This window comes from Mobula hypostoma, assembly GCF_963921235.1.
Source record: "Mobula hypostoma chromosome 11 unlocalized genomic scaffold, sMobHyp1.1 SUPER_11_unloc_2, whole genome shotgun sequence".
Lineage (NCBI taxonomy): Eukaryota > Metazoa > Chordata > Chondrichthyes > Myliobatiformes > Myliobatidae > Mobula > Mobula hypostoma.
The window spans coordinates 179,658-196,639 of record NW_026948141.1 but is presented as its reverse complement, the minus strand read 5'-3'; the positions used below and the strand labels follow the sequence as shown (position 1 = coordinate 196,639).

Here is a 16,982-nt window from a genome sequence, read left to right as displayed (position 1 = left end):
GCACATCTTGAAACTCCTGTCTGTTGTGAAATTTCTGCTTGGGAGAGGCCCTGCTGATGCAGGATGACCACCTTGTGTCCTGTTGTTCTGCTCACTCTTGCCATGGTGTAAGAAGGTTAAACTGTCACATCTGCCACACCCTCACCTTTTAAGTTTGGTTGTCCTTCACCCAGTTTGATTCCTTCTACACCCACTTCTGTTTAATTTAATCAGTTTAGTTCATTCAACTCCTGATGGCATTGATCATTAGCATCCTGTTTATTATGTTTGTTTAATCATGCACTGGGCTATATACCTACAAGGTAATCAAGAGTTTTTTTAATTTGAAAAGTGGTCTATTACTTAAAATGTTACTTTCTTTAATGAAATACAAAATATTCTCTGTAACATTTAATTTTTTGGTAAATGAATGCTTGGAAATTGAAAATTTGCTCATTTCTATTGACACATGAATGAAGAAGACAAACAATTAAACATCTAAAATGAAATTTATATAAAATATCTAGCATGTCTAAGACTTTGCACAGTGTTGTATTTCAGCATACAGAATACAATGCTGAGATTTATTTTCTTGTGGGCATTAACAAAAAGTAGAAAACTTTATGTATTAAAAGTGTGGATTTGTTAATGTTGGAGTGAACACATGCCACTTTACAGTATGCCGATCAAAAAACAAGCAAAATTCTATCCCAGCAAACTGAAAATTGAAAGCAATTATGAATATTCTGCAGGCTGGTTGCAGATACTTAAGAAAAGGCTTGGCATTAAATTTTTAAAAATTTGTGTTGCTGAATCATTTGCTGATCAGCAGAGAAACTCATTGACGAGCTTGCCAAGATTGTTGCTGATGAAAATCTAACACACGGAATGGCTGCATCAGTATGTGTGATGAACAAGTGTAAGATAAAGACTGCTTACTGACAGCACATCAATTACGTCGGGAATGATGGTGCTGCCAAATTGCCACTGACTGTCCACCTGGGCAACTGAGGTAGTGATAGTTCTTAAAAATACTGTGCGAAACTACCTTCAGGGTATATGTCAAATCCAAACAAAAGAAAATCTGCAGCTGCTGGAAATCCAAGCAAATGCTGGAGGAACTCAGCAGGCCAGGCAGCATCTATGGAAAAAAGTAGTCGATGTCTCGGACCGAGACCCTTCGGCAGGACTGGAGAAAAAAAGATAAGGAGTAGATTTAGAAGGTGGGGTAGGGGAAGGAGAATCATGAGGTGATAGGTGAAACTGGGAGAGGGAGAGATGAAGTAAAGAGCTGGCAAGTTGATTGGTGAAAGAGACACAGGGCTAGAGAAGGGAGAGTCTGGTAGGAGAGAACAGAAGGCTGTGGGAGAAAGAAAAGGGGAGAAGAGCACCAAAGGGATGAGACGGGCAGGCAAGGAGATAAGGTGAGGGGGGGAAAGGGGATGGGGAATGGTAGGAGGGGGCATTTCTGGAAGTTTGAGAATCAGGTTGGAGGCTATCCAGAGGGAATATAAGGTGTTGTTCCTCCAACCTTCGTGTGGCCTCATTGCAGTTGTAGAGGAGGCCATGTATTAACATATCAGAATGGGAATGGGAAGTGGAATTAAAATCAGTGGCCACTGGGAGATCCTGCTTCTTCTGGTGGACAGAGCATAGCAGCTCAGTGAAACGGTCTCCCAACCTACATCAGGTCTCACCGATAAACAGAAGATCACACTGGGAGTACCGGACACAGTACATGACCCCAACAGACTCACAGGATCGCTCCCTACGTGACTCCCTGGTTCATTTGTCCCTCCCCACTCATCTCCTTCCTGGCACTTATCCTTGCCAGTGCTATACCTCCCCCTACACCTCCTCCCTCACTACCATTCAGGGCTCCAAATAGTCCTTCCAGGTGAGGCGACACTTCACCTGTGAGACCGTTGAGTTCCTCCAGCATTTTTGTGTGTGTTTCAGGGCATACAGTATGTATACGTAATGTAATAGATTTTGTGTTTAGACTTGGCTCCCATCCCCAAGCTATCTCATTATATTGATGCAGAGATTCCAAAATATGAAAAAATCCAAAATCCGAAACACTTCCAGCCCCAAGCATTTCAGATAACGGGGTGCACAACATGTAGATAGATTGATACAGTTGCAAGAAAAAGTTTGTGAACTCAGTTACCTGGTTTTCTGCATTCACGTGCTCATAAGTGCTGTTCAAATGGTTGTCGTGATGTGTCTAGTGTGGTAGTGTAGTGGGGAGTGCTTGTTGCCCTCACTTTCAGCTTCCACCGTTGGCTAGCAGTCTTGCAAAAAGGACAGCAGAATGTGTAAGTCCCTCCCAGCCAGTACACAGCCTCACCAGCAGCAAGCCTCATGTAGTGCCTCCTCGCTGGCGACACACGGGAACTGCATTTCTTTCAAACCCGGGTTGAATTACAGAGGACAGGGAGGAGGCTCACTAGTGTGTGGACATGCCCTGCTGCTCATCAACCAGATCCCTAGCTATGGGTAAATAGCCCCACTGTCTTGTGGGCAGCCTTGAGAGAGATGAAGGCTACGGGAGTAAACCCAGACGACAAATCTGGAGTGGAGCCCCGAAGGTGGATGTACGTCATTGAACAGCCTTCTGGCAGCTCCTGCAGTCATGCTGGTGCCAGATGTATTATTTCATAAGCTTTCCTTTGGACCACACTGGTGAGGCCAACAGGGGGATCTTGATGACTGGGCATCTCAGGATCTCCATACCTTCCACCCAGGCTTGTGTTAATGATCATCATCACCCATTGTCTTTCAAGACAGATGGATGCCAGCCACTCATAAAATGTGGCTTGATGTTCATCTAGGTCACAATAATAGACAGACACAATCTGCCTAAACTAATAACACACAAACAATTGTACTTCTTCTCATCAATACTGAGTACACTATTTAAATAATCACAGTCCAGGTTCAAAAAATTGTGTGAACCTCTGGGGTAATGCCTTCTACAAAAGCTATTTGGGTCAGGTGTCCCAATCAATGAGATGAGTTTGGAGATATGGGCTGTAGAGGTGTCCTGTCCTACAGAGAAGACACACAGTCAGGTTACTGACAGAGCTTGTTCTTCTCAAGAAATATCCATTTCTCAATCAAAACAACTTTAAAAGGACCTTAGAAGAAGAATTGTGGAGATGCATCAACCTGGAAAAGGCTACAAAAGCCTTTCTAAAGACCTGAGAGTTTATCAGTCCACAGTAAGAGAAATTGTCTACAGATGAAGGAAACTCAGTACTGTTGCTATTCTCCCTAGGTGTGGACATCCTGCAAAGATCACACCAAGAGCCAGGTAAGAAAGAACCCAAGGGTAACAGCAAAAGACCTGCAGGAATCTCTCGAACTTGCTAAAGTCTCTGGTCATGTGTTCACCATGGAGGAAACCACTGCTCTCCAAAACAAAAATTGCTGCACGTATCATTTGTAAAAGACCACCTGGATGCTCCACAATGCTTCTGTGATAATGTTCTGTGGACAAATGAGACAAAAGCTTAACTTTTTGGCAAAATGCACACCTCTATATTTGGAGGAAAAAGGCACTGCACATTAACACTAAAACCTCCCTCCAACTGTGAAGCATGGTGGAAGGAGCATCATGGTTTGGGGCTGTTTTGCTGCCTCAGGGCCTGGACAGCTTGAGGGAACAATGAATTCAAAATTGTACTGAGACATTTTACAGGCGAATGTCAGGGTAGCAGTGCATCACCGGAACCTAATAGAAATTGGATGCAACAAGACAATGATCCAAAACACAAAAGTAAATCAACAACAGAATAGTTTGAAAAGAAGAAAAATTGTGTTTTGGAATGGCTGAGTCAGAGTCCAGACCTTAACCCAACTGAGGTGCTGTGGCATGACCTGAGGAGGGCTGTTCATACAAGGTATCCCAGAAATACTGATGAACTGAAACAGTTAGATTTCAATGCAACTTCTCTATCAAAGACAATTCTTGTGTTGTGGTAAAGCCATCTTTCTGTTTCTGAACGAAGCAGACAAAACAGGCACCTGATCCTCACACTAAATACTGTCACACCAGTGAAATGGGTGAATCTAACACTCTGAACGGCTGCATTGGTACACAGGTGTGAAGGGCACATTCCAGCAAAGATTAGCTTTAATTGTCACATGTACATTGAAATACACAGTGAGATGTGTTGTTTGTATCAAATTAAATCAGAGACTGTGTGCTGGGCTGCCCACAAGCTTTGCCATGCTTTTGGTGGCACACAGCATGCTCACAGCCTACTAACCCGAAACCGTGTATCTTTAGACTGTGGGAGGAAACCGGAGCACCAGAGGAGACCCATGCAGTCACAGGGAGAACGTACAAACTCCTCACAGACAGTGATGGAGCCTGATTTTACAGTTGTCACTGTATTAGCATTGCTAAAAAAAAATCTAAAATGCAAACTGTGAGTGATTGAGACAGAGAGCGGGCAGAAGGGTCAAGTATTGAGTGAAGCCACTTCCGTGCACTTCATCAGGGGCAGCTCTCCCCCCAGCCATTTGCTGGCCTGCGTAACTGACAATCAGGTGTGCCTGAAGACACTGGGACATACCTACCTGTTGTGTTCTGCCCTCCAGGCCCTTAGCTCCGCAAAAATATCTTCTCGTGTCCTGCTGTCGACTTCCAGAGAATCATATGTGTGTTCTGGCGAGTGGGTAAAATGACTGAACCAATTGCTTGTCCCAGTACAAGATGACTGTAAATGGAGAGGAAGGAATATTAATGGGAATTCCAACCTTCATTTGCAATTGGAACAGCACAGAAACAGGCCCTTTTGCCCGCAAAGTCTGTACGGAATTTGACGCCAGATTAAACTACATCTCTTCTGTCTGAATGCTGTCCATATCCCTCCATTCCTGAATATATATGTGTCTCGCTAACAGCTTCTTAAACATCTTTGTATCATCACCCCGGCAGCATGTTCCAAGCACCCACCACTTTCTGTGTGGAAAAAAAACCTGCCCCACACATTTCTCCCTCTCACCTTAAATGTATGTTTTCTACTATTTGACATTTCTACATTGGGAAAAAGAATCTAATCTAATTAGGTTGTGCCTTACAAGCCTTATTGAATTTTTTGAGGATGTGACTAAACACATTGATGAAGGTAGAGTGGTAGATGTAGTGCATGTGGATTTCAGCAAGACATTTGATAAGGTATCCCATGCAAGGTTTATTGAGAAAGTAAGGAGGCATGGGATCAAAGGGGACATTGTTTTGTGGATCCAGAAGTGGCTTGCCCACAGAAGGCAAAGAGTGTTCGTAGATGGGTCATATTCTGCATGGAGGTCGGTGATCAGTGGTGTGTCTCAGGGATCTGTTCTGCGACCCCTGCTCTTCGTGATGTTTATAAATGACCTGGATGAGGAAGTGGAGGGATGAGTAGGTAAATTTGCTGATGACACAAAGGTCGGGGGTGCTGTGGATAGTGTGTAGGGCTGTCAGAGGTTACAGCGGGACATTGATAGGATGCAAAACTGGGCTGAGAAGTGGCAGATAGAGTTCAACCCAGATAAGTGTGAGATGGTTCATTTTGGTAGGTCAAATATGATGGCAGAATATAGTATTAATGGTAAGACTTTCGGTGGAGTGGAGGATCAGAGGGATCTTGGGGTTCAAGTCCATAGGACATTCAATGCTGCTGCGCAGGTTGACTCTGTGGTTAAGAAAGCATACAGTGCATTGACCTTCATCAACCGTGGGATTGAGTTTAAGAGCCGAGAGGTAATGTTACGGCTATTTGGATCCTGGTCAGGCCCCACTTGGAAAACTGTGCTCAGTTCTGGTCACCTCACTACAGGAAGGATGTGGAAACTATAGAAAGGGTGCAGAGGAGATTTACAAGGATGTTGGCTGGATTGGGGAGCATGCCTTATGAGAATAGGTTGAGTGAACTCGGCCTTTTCTCCTTGGAGCGGCACAGGATGAGAGGTGACCTGGTGGAGGTGTATAAGATGATGAGAGGCATTGATCGTGTGGATAGTCAGAGGCTTTTTCCCAGGGCTGAAATGGCTAGCATGAGAGGGCACAGTTTTAAGGTGCTTGGAAGTAGGTACAGAGGAGATGTCAGGGGTAAGTTTTTTTCACAGAGAGTGGTGAGTGCGTGGGATGGGCTGCTGGCAACGGTGGTGGAGGTGGATATGATAGGTTGTTTAAGAGACTCCTGGATAGGTAAATGGAGCTTAGAAAATAGAGGGCTATGGGTAGCCAATAGGTAATTTCTAAGTAAGTACATGTTTGGCACAGCATTGTGGACCGAAGGGCTTGTATTGTGCCTTAGGTTTTCTCTGTTTCTATGTTATCCTAACCACTAACCTTATCCTAGCCTCTTATAATTTTATACACATCTGGATCAACATTTCAACATTTAAGATCATAAGACCATAAGACACAGGAGCAGAATTAGGCCATTTAGCCCATTGGGTCAGCTGCACTGTTTCATCACCTTTTCTCTCAGGCCCAGTCTCCTGCCTTCTCCCTGTATCCCTTCATGCCCTGACCAATCAAAAATCTATCAGCCTCTGCCTTAAATATACCTACAGACAGCCTCCACAGCTGCCTGTGGCAAAGAATTCCACAGATTCACCACTTGTTGGCTAAAGAAATTCCTTCTCATCTTTGTTCTAAAAAGATGTCCCTCTATTCTGAGGCTGTGTCCTCTGGTCTTAGATTCTTCCACCATAGGAAACATCCTCTCCACATCCACTCTATCAAGGCCTTTCACCATTTGATAGGTTTCTATGAGGTCACGTCTCATTCTTCTGAACTTTAGTGAATACAGGCCCAGAGTCATCAAACGCTCTTCATATGACAAGCTGTTCAAACCTGCAATTATTTTCATGAACCTCCTTTAAACCCTCTCCAATTTCAACACATCCATTCTAAATAAGGAGCCCAAAACTTTTCTCACAATACTCCAAGTGAGCCCTCACTAATGTTTTATAAAGTCTCAACATTACATCCTTGCATTTAAATTCCAGTCGTCTTGAAATGAATGCTAGCATCGCATTTGGTTTCCTCACCATAGACTCAACCTGCAAATTAACCTTTAGGGAATGCCACACAAGTCTCTTTGCAACTCAGTTTTTTGAATTTTCTCTCCATTTAGAAAATAGTCAATCCTTTTATTTCTTCTACCAAAGTGCATGACCTGACACTGTATTCCATCTGCCTCTTCTTTGTCCATTCTCCTAATCTGTCTAAGTCCTTCTGTACCTCTTTACTTCCTCAAAACTACCTGCCCCTCCATTTATCTTCATATTGTCTGCAAACTCTGCAACAAAGCCATCAATTCCAACATTCAAATCATTGACATAAAATGTAAGAAGAATTAATCCAACACAGACCTCTGTGGAACACCACTAGTCACCAGCAGGAGCCAGAAAAGACTCCCTTTATTCCCAGTCTTTGCCTCCTGCCAGTCAGACAATGCTGCATCCATGCTAGTATCTTTCCTTTAATGCCATGGGCTTTTAACTTGTTAGGCAGCCTCATGTGCGGCATCTTGTCACAGGCCTTCTGAAAATCCAAGTACACAACATCAACCGATTCTCCTTTGTCCATCCTGCTTGTTATTTCTTCAAAGAATTCCAACAGATTTGTCAGGCAAGATTTTCCCTTGAGGAAAACATGCTGACTATAGCCTATTTTATTATGTGACTCCAGGTACCCTGAGACCTCATCCTTAATAATTGACTCCAAAATCTTCCCAACCAGTGAGGTCAGACTAACTGGCCGATAATTTCCATTCTTCCGCCTTGCTCCCTTCTTAAAGAGTTTCCAATTTTCAGTCTTCTGGAACCATTCCAGAATCTAGTGATTCTTGAAAGATTATTACTAATGCTTTTACAATCTCTTCAGCCACCTCTTTCAGAACCTTGAGGTACACCCCATCTGGTCCAAGTGACTTATCTACCTTCAGGTCTTTCAGTTTCTTATGAACATTCTCCCTGGTAATGGTGACTTCACACCCTTCATGTCCCCTGTCACCTGGAACTTCCACCATACTGCTAGTGTCTTCCACTGTGAAGACTGATGCAAATTACTTATTTAATTAGTCCACAATTTCCTTGTCCCCCCATTATTATCTCTCCAGCTTCATTTCCCAGCGATCCTATATCCACTCTTTTACACTTTAAGTATCCAGAGAAACTTTTGGTAGCCCCTTTAATATTATTGGCTAACTTACTTTTGTATTCCATCTTTGCCTCCTTAATGACTGTTTGAGTTGTCTTCTGGTAGTTTTTGAAAGCTTCCCAATCCTCTAGCTTCCTACTAAATTTTGCTTTATCATATGCCCTCTCTTTGGCTTTTATGTTGGCTTTGACTTCTCTTGTTAGCCATGGCTGTGTCACCTTTCCTTTAGAATTCTTCTTCCTCTTTGGGATGTACATATCCTGTGCCTTCTGAGTTATGTACTTAAAATTATTGTGCTTTTTTATTATTGTGCTCTTTATCTTATTGTGAGTTGCTTTGTGCTGCATCAGATTGGGAGTGCCTGTGCATTGGAAATGATACTAAACAACCTTGAATCAGATGTAGCATCTGTTGAAGGATTTAACTCTATTTCTTCACTACCTCGGGTACAGTACCACTTCATCTCAAACTTAATTCAACTAACAGAGAATAAAAACCTTACAGCTTGTTTCTTCTTTCTTGCACGGAGAGCTGTGACAGGATTTCCACAGAAGATGCTTCCCGTACCTGGGTACAGAAATGAGACATCACTATTCCCCCAGGCCACAAAGACTACTGAACTCCCTGCCACCACCCAGGTCTCATCACGTATGAAGTGGCAGTAGCATTATACTGTTTATTTTTTAACTTGTATGATAAATGCACTTTATTATTTGTGGTAATATCACTTTATGTGTTATGTGTGTGAGTTATATGTCGTGTGTTGTGCACCCTGGTCCGGAAGAATGTTGTTTCATTTAGGGTAAACACATGTACGGCTGAATATCAATAACCTGAGGTCGAACTTGAGTTGAAAACATGACATATCACTGCACAGGAAGGTTACATCACAAGTACTTCAGAAGTGGTGAAATACCGAATGAACTGGAAAGCAGTACCGTGTGTTAGGTCACTGGCACCATCTTGAAGCCAGTTGTCAACAGCTCCTGTCCTGTAGGTGCCAATGGGTAAGAGTGTGGCGACCCTCCCAGCACTGTAGGGTCTCTGGCAGCTTGACCGCCTCGTAGATGAACAGGCTTGATGCTGCCGAGAAGCTGATCTTCCTGGGCCAACAACAGCATCTGTGTGCATTCAAAACAATTGTTTTAGAAGGTAGAACAGTACAGGCCCTTCAGCCCATGATGTTGAGGCACTCTTTAACCTACACTAAGATCAATCTGACCTTCCCTTCCACGTGTCCCTCCATCTTTCTATCATCCATGTGCCTATCTATAATGTATTTGCCTCTATCACCACCCTGGCAAGATGTTCCATGCACTCAATACTCTGTAAAAAAAAAACACCTCTAACACCCCCCCAATACTTTTATTGAATGCCCCCTTGTATTAACCACTTCTACTCTGGGAAAACATCTGTCCACTCTATCTATGCCTCTTATCTTGTACACCTCTATCAAGTCACCTCTCACCCTCCTTCACTCCAAAGAGAAAAGCCATAAGTCACTCAACCTATCTTCATAAGATATTTTTCTTTGTAATTTTGCCAGATGATTAGTGTTTTGTTTCTTATGGTATTCCTAATAAATATATTAAATAAAACCCTATTACATTTAGAGGGTTTAAGTTAAAGGCTGGGAGTTATTTCATTTTGGTTGAACTAGTCTCTGATAACTTACTGATCCATTTCCACATTTGCCACAGATACTAGCAGCACGAGCAAGTGTTTAGCAAGTTATGAGAGATGATTCTGCCTTTTCTGTTAATGAGCACATTTCACGGGTAAGTGTGGTGTTTTTCATGAATTATTCCACACACCTAGATTTCCAAGGTCCTCGGCAGAGATTCCATCCTTAATTGCTTCCTTCACAATCAGCCAGTCCTCACTGACGGTATGGTCAGACTGAGTACAACTCTCACTCACAGGAATATCATCCAAATACTTCAAGTGTGGAATTAGCTTTCTGACCACCTTCCTGTAGTTAGCATTTGAATCCTGAGGTCACAGAAAAGAGCAAAATTGCAATTACTTTCACAGTTTCTGAGTATCAGCAACAGCCCTTGAAATGTTAGTGTGGAATGGAATTCTCCCTTCGTGATTCACCACGATCACTGCCACAGCACAACACCACTTTCTCAGGAGCAGTTAGGAATGGCAATAAATACTGGTTTACCTGGAACTCCCACATCCCATTAATAAATTAATAATCTGCAGTGTTCTCTATAAGCGTAACCTGACATCCCTACTCGCAGACTCAATGCTTTGGACTCAAACAATAAAAGCAAGTGTGTTATACTTAGAATGTGTACAGGAGTGAAATGGGTCAGCTGGTTGAGTGGTGTTGCAACAATAATCTTGCAGTCAACGTCACTAAGACTAGGGAACTGATTCTGGACTTCAGGAAGGGGAAGTTTAGAGAATACGCACCAGTTCTCATCAAGGGGGTCAGTGGTGGAAAGGGTGAACAGTTTCAAGTTCCGGGACGTCAACATGTCTGTAGATCCATCCAGGGCCCAACATATTAATGCAATTGCCAAAAAGACAGTGGCTACATTTCATTAGGAGTTTGAGGAGATTTGGTACGTCATCAAAGATTCCAGCAAATTTTTACAGTTGTAAGGCGGAGAGCATTCTGAATAGTTGCATCATTGTCTGGTATGGAGAGGCCACTGCACAGGATAGGAAAAAGCTGCAGAGGACTGTACACTCAGCGAGTTCCTTCACGGACACTGGCCTCCCCATCATCGAGGATATCTTCAAAAGGTGGTGCCTCAAAAAAGTGCCATCCATTTAGAAGGACCCCACCATCCCAGACATGTCCTTTTCTCATTAACTACCATCAGAGAAGAGGTACAGGAGCCTGAAGTCACACGCATAACATTTTAGGAACAGCTTCTTCCCCTCTGCCATCAGATATCTGAACGCTCTATGAAACGATAAACACCAGCTTGCTATATTTTAGATTAGATTAGATTATGAGGACATTCAGTCCTCGTTTATTGTCATTTAGAAATGATATCCTCCAGAATGATATCACAAAAACACAGGACAAACCAAAACTAAAACTGACAAAACCACATAATTATAACATATAGTTACAACAGTGCAAAGCAATACCGTAATTTCATAAAGAGCAGACCATGGGCAGGTAAAAAAAAAGTCTCAAGTCCCGATAGCCCCATCATCTCATGCATACGGGAGCGCTGCAAACTTGCCGATGTAGTGGAAGCACCCGACCGCAGCCGACTCTGAGTCCGTCCGAAAACTTTGAACCTCCGACCAGCCCTCCGACACCGAGCACCATCTCTGCTGAGTGCTTCGACCCCGCCCCGGCCGCCGAGCAACAAGCAAAGCTGAGGACTTGGGGCCTTCCCCTCCGGAGATTCTGGACCACCACAGTAGCAGTAGCATTGAAGCAGGCATTTCAGAAGTTTCACCAGATGTTCCTCCGTGCTCTCACGTCTGTCTCCATCAAATCAGGATTGTGCACGGCGCCCTACTTGACAGATGACAGATATCACCACCGGAGTGGCCGCTGCGAGCTGCGTCGTGCCGCCATCTTCTCCCCCTTTTTTGCTCTCTTTAAACATATTTCTTACAATTTATTGTACATTTGTATATTTTATGTATTGCACTGTACTGTTGTTACAAAAGAACAAATTTCACAACATATGTGAGAGATAATAAATCGGATTCAAGTTCAAGTTTAATTGTCATTCATCCATACATATGAATACAGCCAAACAAAACAGTGGTACTCTGGGGCCAAGGTACAAAACACAGAACCAACAGTTATGCATAGCACAAGGCACAAATAAGGTAACAGTAAAGTACAGTCACACACAAAAGTCTATAGTGCAAGTCCCTGAGTCATGCATGCTACAGCAGTCTGCTGTTGAAGACAATATACATAGTCAACACCATGGGGCAGCACTGGCTCCAGCTGCACTGCACTGCCTCTGGCACTCTGGTGGAGTGTCTGACTCTGACACCTCCACCCATCACCCCCCAACCCCCCAGGCTGATTCAGATTCTGATACAATAGAGGAGAGGATGAGGAATTGGTGGAAAGCAGGAAACAGCACTTATACTTGTGGGGAGTGAAGTTCTGTGGAGAGACACTCATTCTCCAATCAGTAGCACCATCTCCTTCCTGTCTGGAACAGTCTGAAAATGAAACCAATTCAGTCAAAGGCCAAAAATCAAAAACAAGCTTTCCATCAGCATCAGCTGTTGTGATTGTGATTAAAGTCACCAGAGAGAGACTAAAGCTGGTGATATAGAAGTCTTTATTCATCACCACAAACAGGTATTCTTCTGGAGATACCCAGTAGAGTCCCACAAACTTAAAAGTACATCATGTTTTCATACCCTCAAGATCAATAGGTGATTTCAATAGTAACAATGATATCATTTACTTCAACCCAAACTGTTGCAGGCCGAATCAAAGGTGGTGATGAATCATCATCCAGGAGGGAGATTGAAAATCTGGCTGAGTGGTGTCATAACAACAACCTTTCACTCAATGTCAGCAAGACCAAGGAACTGACTATGGACTTCAGGAGCTGGAAACCAGATGTCCATGAACCAGTCCTCAGCAGAGGATCAGAGGTGGCGAGGGTTACCAACATTAAATTCCTGGGTGTTACTGTTTCAGAGGACCTCTCCTGTACCCAGCATATACGTCCAATTGCAAAGAAAGCAAGCCAGCACCTCTACTTCCTTTTGCATCTATGGAGATTCAGCAGGACATCTAAAACTTTAACAAACTTCAACTGATGTGTAGGGAAGAGTGCATTGACTGGCTGCATCATGGCCTGGTATGGAAACACCAATGCCTTGGAATGAAAAATCCTACAAAAGTATTGGATTCGACTCAGTACATCATAGGTTAACCCCTCCCAATAACTGAGCACATCTACATAAAACACTATTGTAGGAAAGCAGCATCCATCATTGGAGATCCCTGTCTCCCAGGTCATGCTCTCTTCTTACTGTTGCCATTAGGTAAAAGGTACAAGAGCCTCAGGACCTGCACCACCAGGTTCAAGGACAGTTACTACACCTCAACCGTCAGGCTGTTGAATAAAAGGGGACAATTACACTCACTTGCCCCATCAATGAAATGTTCCCATAATCAATTATCACACTTTTAAGGACTCTTTATTTCATGTTTTCATGTTCTCATTATTTATTGCTATTTATTTATATTTTCATTTACACAGTTTGTTGTCTTCTGCACTCTGGTTGATCTTTCATTGATCCTGTTAGCTACTATTCTATAGATTTACTGAGTATGCTGTTACGTAACCGGCAACAATGAATATCAATCGAGATAGGTGATATAAAAACAACCAAACATTTATTAAACACGGATAAACGATAAGGAAAAAAAAACAAACGAAAATTTTAACCGGAAGTTAACAGATATACAGCCGTTCACCAACTCGCCACTCGGCTCTGGTTCTTAAAGTGTTAAATGCGAAAACAGTTCTTAAAGCGATACAGTCAGATATAGTTCTTAAAGTGATAATTTCAAAAGTCCAATAGATTTACACGTTCAATTGGGAGAGACTTCTCTGGAGAAGGATTTCTTCACAGACGCAACTTTCCTGCTGGTTCTGTCCACAGGATTCACGATGCCGAAAATAAACAGCTTAAATCGACTGACCTTTAATTCCTTTAGAGAGAGAGAGAGAGCACCTTTTTGCATGAACTCCTTGTTCTTTTTGGCAAGAGTTATCTCGATGCAGGTACTCCTCCAACGAAGACTCAATAAGGTCGATCCTTTATTAAACTGCCAAACGATGCCGGTTTCCCTAGATCCTTCGATTCACTAACTTCGATAAATTCTTTACTCTCCCTTCTAATGTTGGAATTGAGAAATCAACACATCTAGCAAAAATTTCCAGTCCAAAAAATATGGTATCCCGCAACAGAACGCACACCACCTCAAAAATGAAACTGCGTCACAAAAACACACAACAGAAATGGAGATACAGCACGTTCTACCTGGAAATCTACAAACTCAAAAACCAACCGCGTCACCTAGGTTGACCCTTATATAGTCATGGGGCACAAGTCATCACGTGACCTCACATCAGTGGGAAAATCACATCAGGTGACCTCCAAAAGACCATTACATCATTCTCACAAAAAAAAGATCTCCTTAAGCATGCAACAATGCCCATAAAAAATATGAATCTCAGGGTTGTATATGGTGACATACAGCTACTTTGATAATAGAATTTACTTTGAACTTTGTACTTTGTATTTTGGGTTGACAATGTTTCCTTTGCATTGTATATCTACAGTGGGATACACCTCTGAACATTCAGATACCTTGGCTGGGACAAACTAGTTACAAACTTCCCTGAATTTACACGATGTTCACAATGTTATAATGGTCTCTTTCACTGAGAGCCAGCCTGTACCTTTAAATTCTATCTACTGCCTGCAATTTACAATAAAAACTTAAGATTAATTCTTGTTTGAATTAATATCTGCTCTGTTCACATAACTCCAGATCACACCCTCACAGATTCCACCTTTCAAAATGATGTTAAAAAATACCTAAATCTCACAGACACGCTCTCGAATGATCTTCCTTCTGTGAAACCCCACTTTAGCCAGCAGCATCCATTAAGTAATGCACAGTACTGTTTCAATCCCAGAGAAATACTATTACCTAGTCCAACCAATGTGAAGTGCTCAAGTAAAGAGGACCCATTACCCGATCCATTAAGGCAGCTGTTATTAATAGACTGCAGATTGCTTCAGTATTTATGCACTCTAATTTCACTGATCTGCAGACAACATCTTTACAACTCATGTTCTTAGTATTATTGTTATTTACATAATTTGTTTTCTTTTGCACATTGGTCATTTGTTGGTCTTTGTGTATTTTTTTGTAAATTCTATCGTATTCCTTTATTTTCCTATAAATTCCTGGAAAAAAATAATTCTCAGGTCAGTATATGGTAACATATACATACTTCTATTATAAATTTAATTTGAACTTTTGAATTCACACAATGTTAACTGTTCACATCATGAAAGTTGTGATCAGTGAAGAATTTTTCTTGCTGTTTGAGAGAAAGCCTTCTATTTCATTCAGCAGTTGAGATCCTTTAAGAAACCGCAGGACTATTCGCTTCAATAATACCTTGGTTAAACCAAAAGTCCAATTGTATGTGCTCTGCTCAACAAATCTACTGATTCCTCAAAGTTCTAAGTAAATTTATTATCAAAGTACATATATGTGTCAACAACACCATAAGATGCAGGAGCAGAATTCGGCCATTTGCCCACTGAGTCTATTCCACCATTTCATCATGGTTGATCCATTTTTCGTCTCAGCCTCAGTCTCCTGCCTTGCCTCCGCATCACCTCATGCCATGACCAATCATGAATCTAATAACCTCTACCTTAAAGATACAGAAAGGCTTGGCCTCCTCAGCTGCCTGTGGCAAAGAATTCCACAGATTCACCACTCTCCTGTGAAAGAAATTCCTCCACATCTCCGTTCCAAAAGGACACCCCTTTTTTCTGAGGCTGTGTACTCTGATCTTCGACTTTCCCATTGTTGGAAAAATCCTCTCCACATCCACTGTATCAAGGCCTTTTACCATTCAATAGGTTTCAATTAGGTCACCCCTCATTCTTCTGAATTCTATTGAATACAAGCACACAGCCATCAAATGCTCTTCATATGATAAGCTGTCTGAGCCCTCTCCAGTTTCAGCACATCCTTTCTAAGATAAGGGGGACAAAACTGCTCACAATATCCACATGAGGCCTCACCAGTGCTTTATAAAGTCTCAACATTGCATCCTTGCTTTTATATTCTAGTCCTCTTGAAATGAATTGCCTTCCTCACCATACACTCAACCTGCAAATTAACCTTTAGGAAATTGTGCATAAGGACTCCCTAGTCTCCTTATGCCTCAGTTTTTAAAAATATTTTCTCTCTATTTAGAAAATAGTCAACTCTTTCATTTCTTCTACCAAAGTGCATGAACATATACTTCTTGACACTGTATTCCATCTGCCACTTCTTTGCCCATTCTCTTAATATGTCTTAATCGTCCTACTTCATCAAATCTACCTGCTTCTCCATCTATCTTCATATTGTCTACAAACTTTGCAACAAAGCCATCAATTTTGACATTAAAATATAATGTAAGAAGAATCGGTCCACCCCTGTGGAACACCACTAGTCACCAGCAGCCAGCCAAAAAAGGCTCCCTTTATCCTCACCCTTTGCTTCCTGCCATTCAGCCACTGCTTTATCCGTGCCAGGATCTCTCCTGTAATACCATGGGCTCGTAGCTTGTTATGCATCCTCATGTGTGGCACCTTGTCAAAGGCCTTCTGAAAATCCAAGTACACAACGTCAACTGATTCTCCTTTGTCTATCCTGCTTGCTATTTCTTCAAAGAATTCTAACAGATTTATCAGGCAAGATTTTCATCTGGGGAAATCATGATGGCTATGGCCTATTTTATCATGTGCCTCCAAGTACCCCACATGCTTAACAATCGACTCCAACATCTTCCCAACCACCGAGGTCAGACCATCTGCCTATAATTTCCTTTCTTCTGCCTTTCACCCTTCTGGAAAAGTAGGTGACATTTGCAATTTTCCAGTCTTCCAGAACCATTCCAGAATCTAGTGATCCTTGAAACATCATTAATAATTCCTCCATGATCTCTCCAGCCACTTCTTTCAGAACTCTGGGGTACACACCATCTGGTCTAGGTGACTTATCGACCTTCAGACCTTTAATTTCCCAAGAACCCATAAGTGGATTTTTCTAGTCATGGTAACTTCACACACT

At 42.3% G+C, this 16,982-nt stretch overlaps 1 protein-coding gene across 1 annotated transcript in view; it reads right to left on the bottom strand.

The window, feature by feature from the left end:
• The window catches only part of lrrc56 (leucine rich repeat containing 56), a gene marked incomplete at its 5' end in the record, with an annotated part of 179,572 nt that overhangs the window by 20,364 nt on the left and 142,226 nt on the right, over positions 1 to 16,982 (bottom strand). The window contains 4 exons of the mRNA XM_063039126.1: positions 4,567 to 4,706; positions 8,649 to 8,713; positions 9,085 to 9,267; positions 9,961 to 10,138. Coding sequence (XP_062895196.1) covers positions 4,567 to 4,706; positions 8,649 to 8,713; positions 9,085 to 9,267; positions 9,961 to 10,138 — 566 coding nt within the window. The remainder of the gene's footprint in view (positions 1 to 4,566; positions 4,707 to 8,648; positions 8,714 to 9,084; positions 9,268 to 9,960; positions 10,139 to 16,982) is intronic.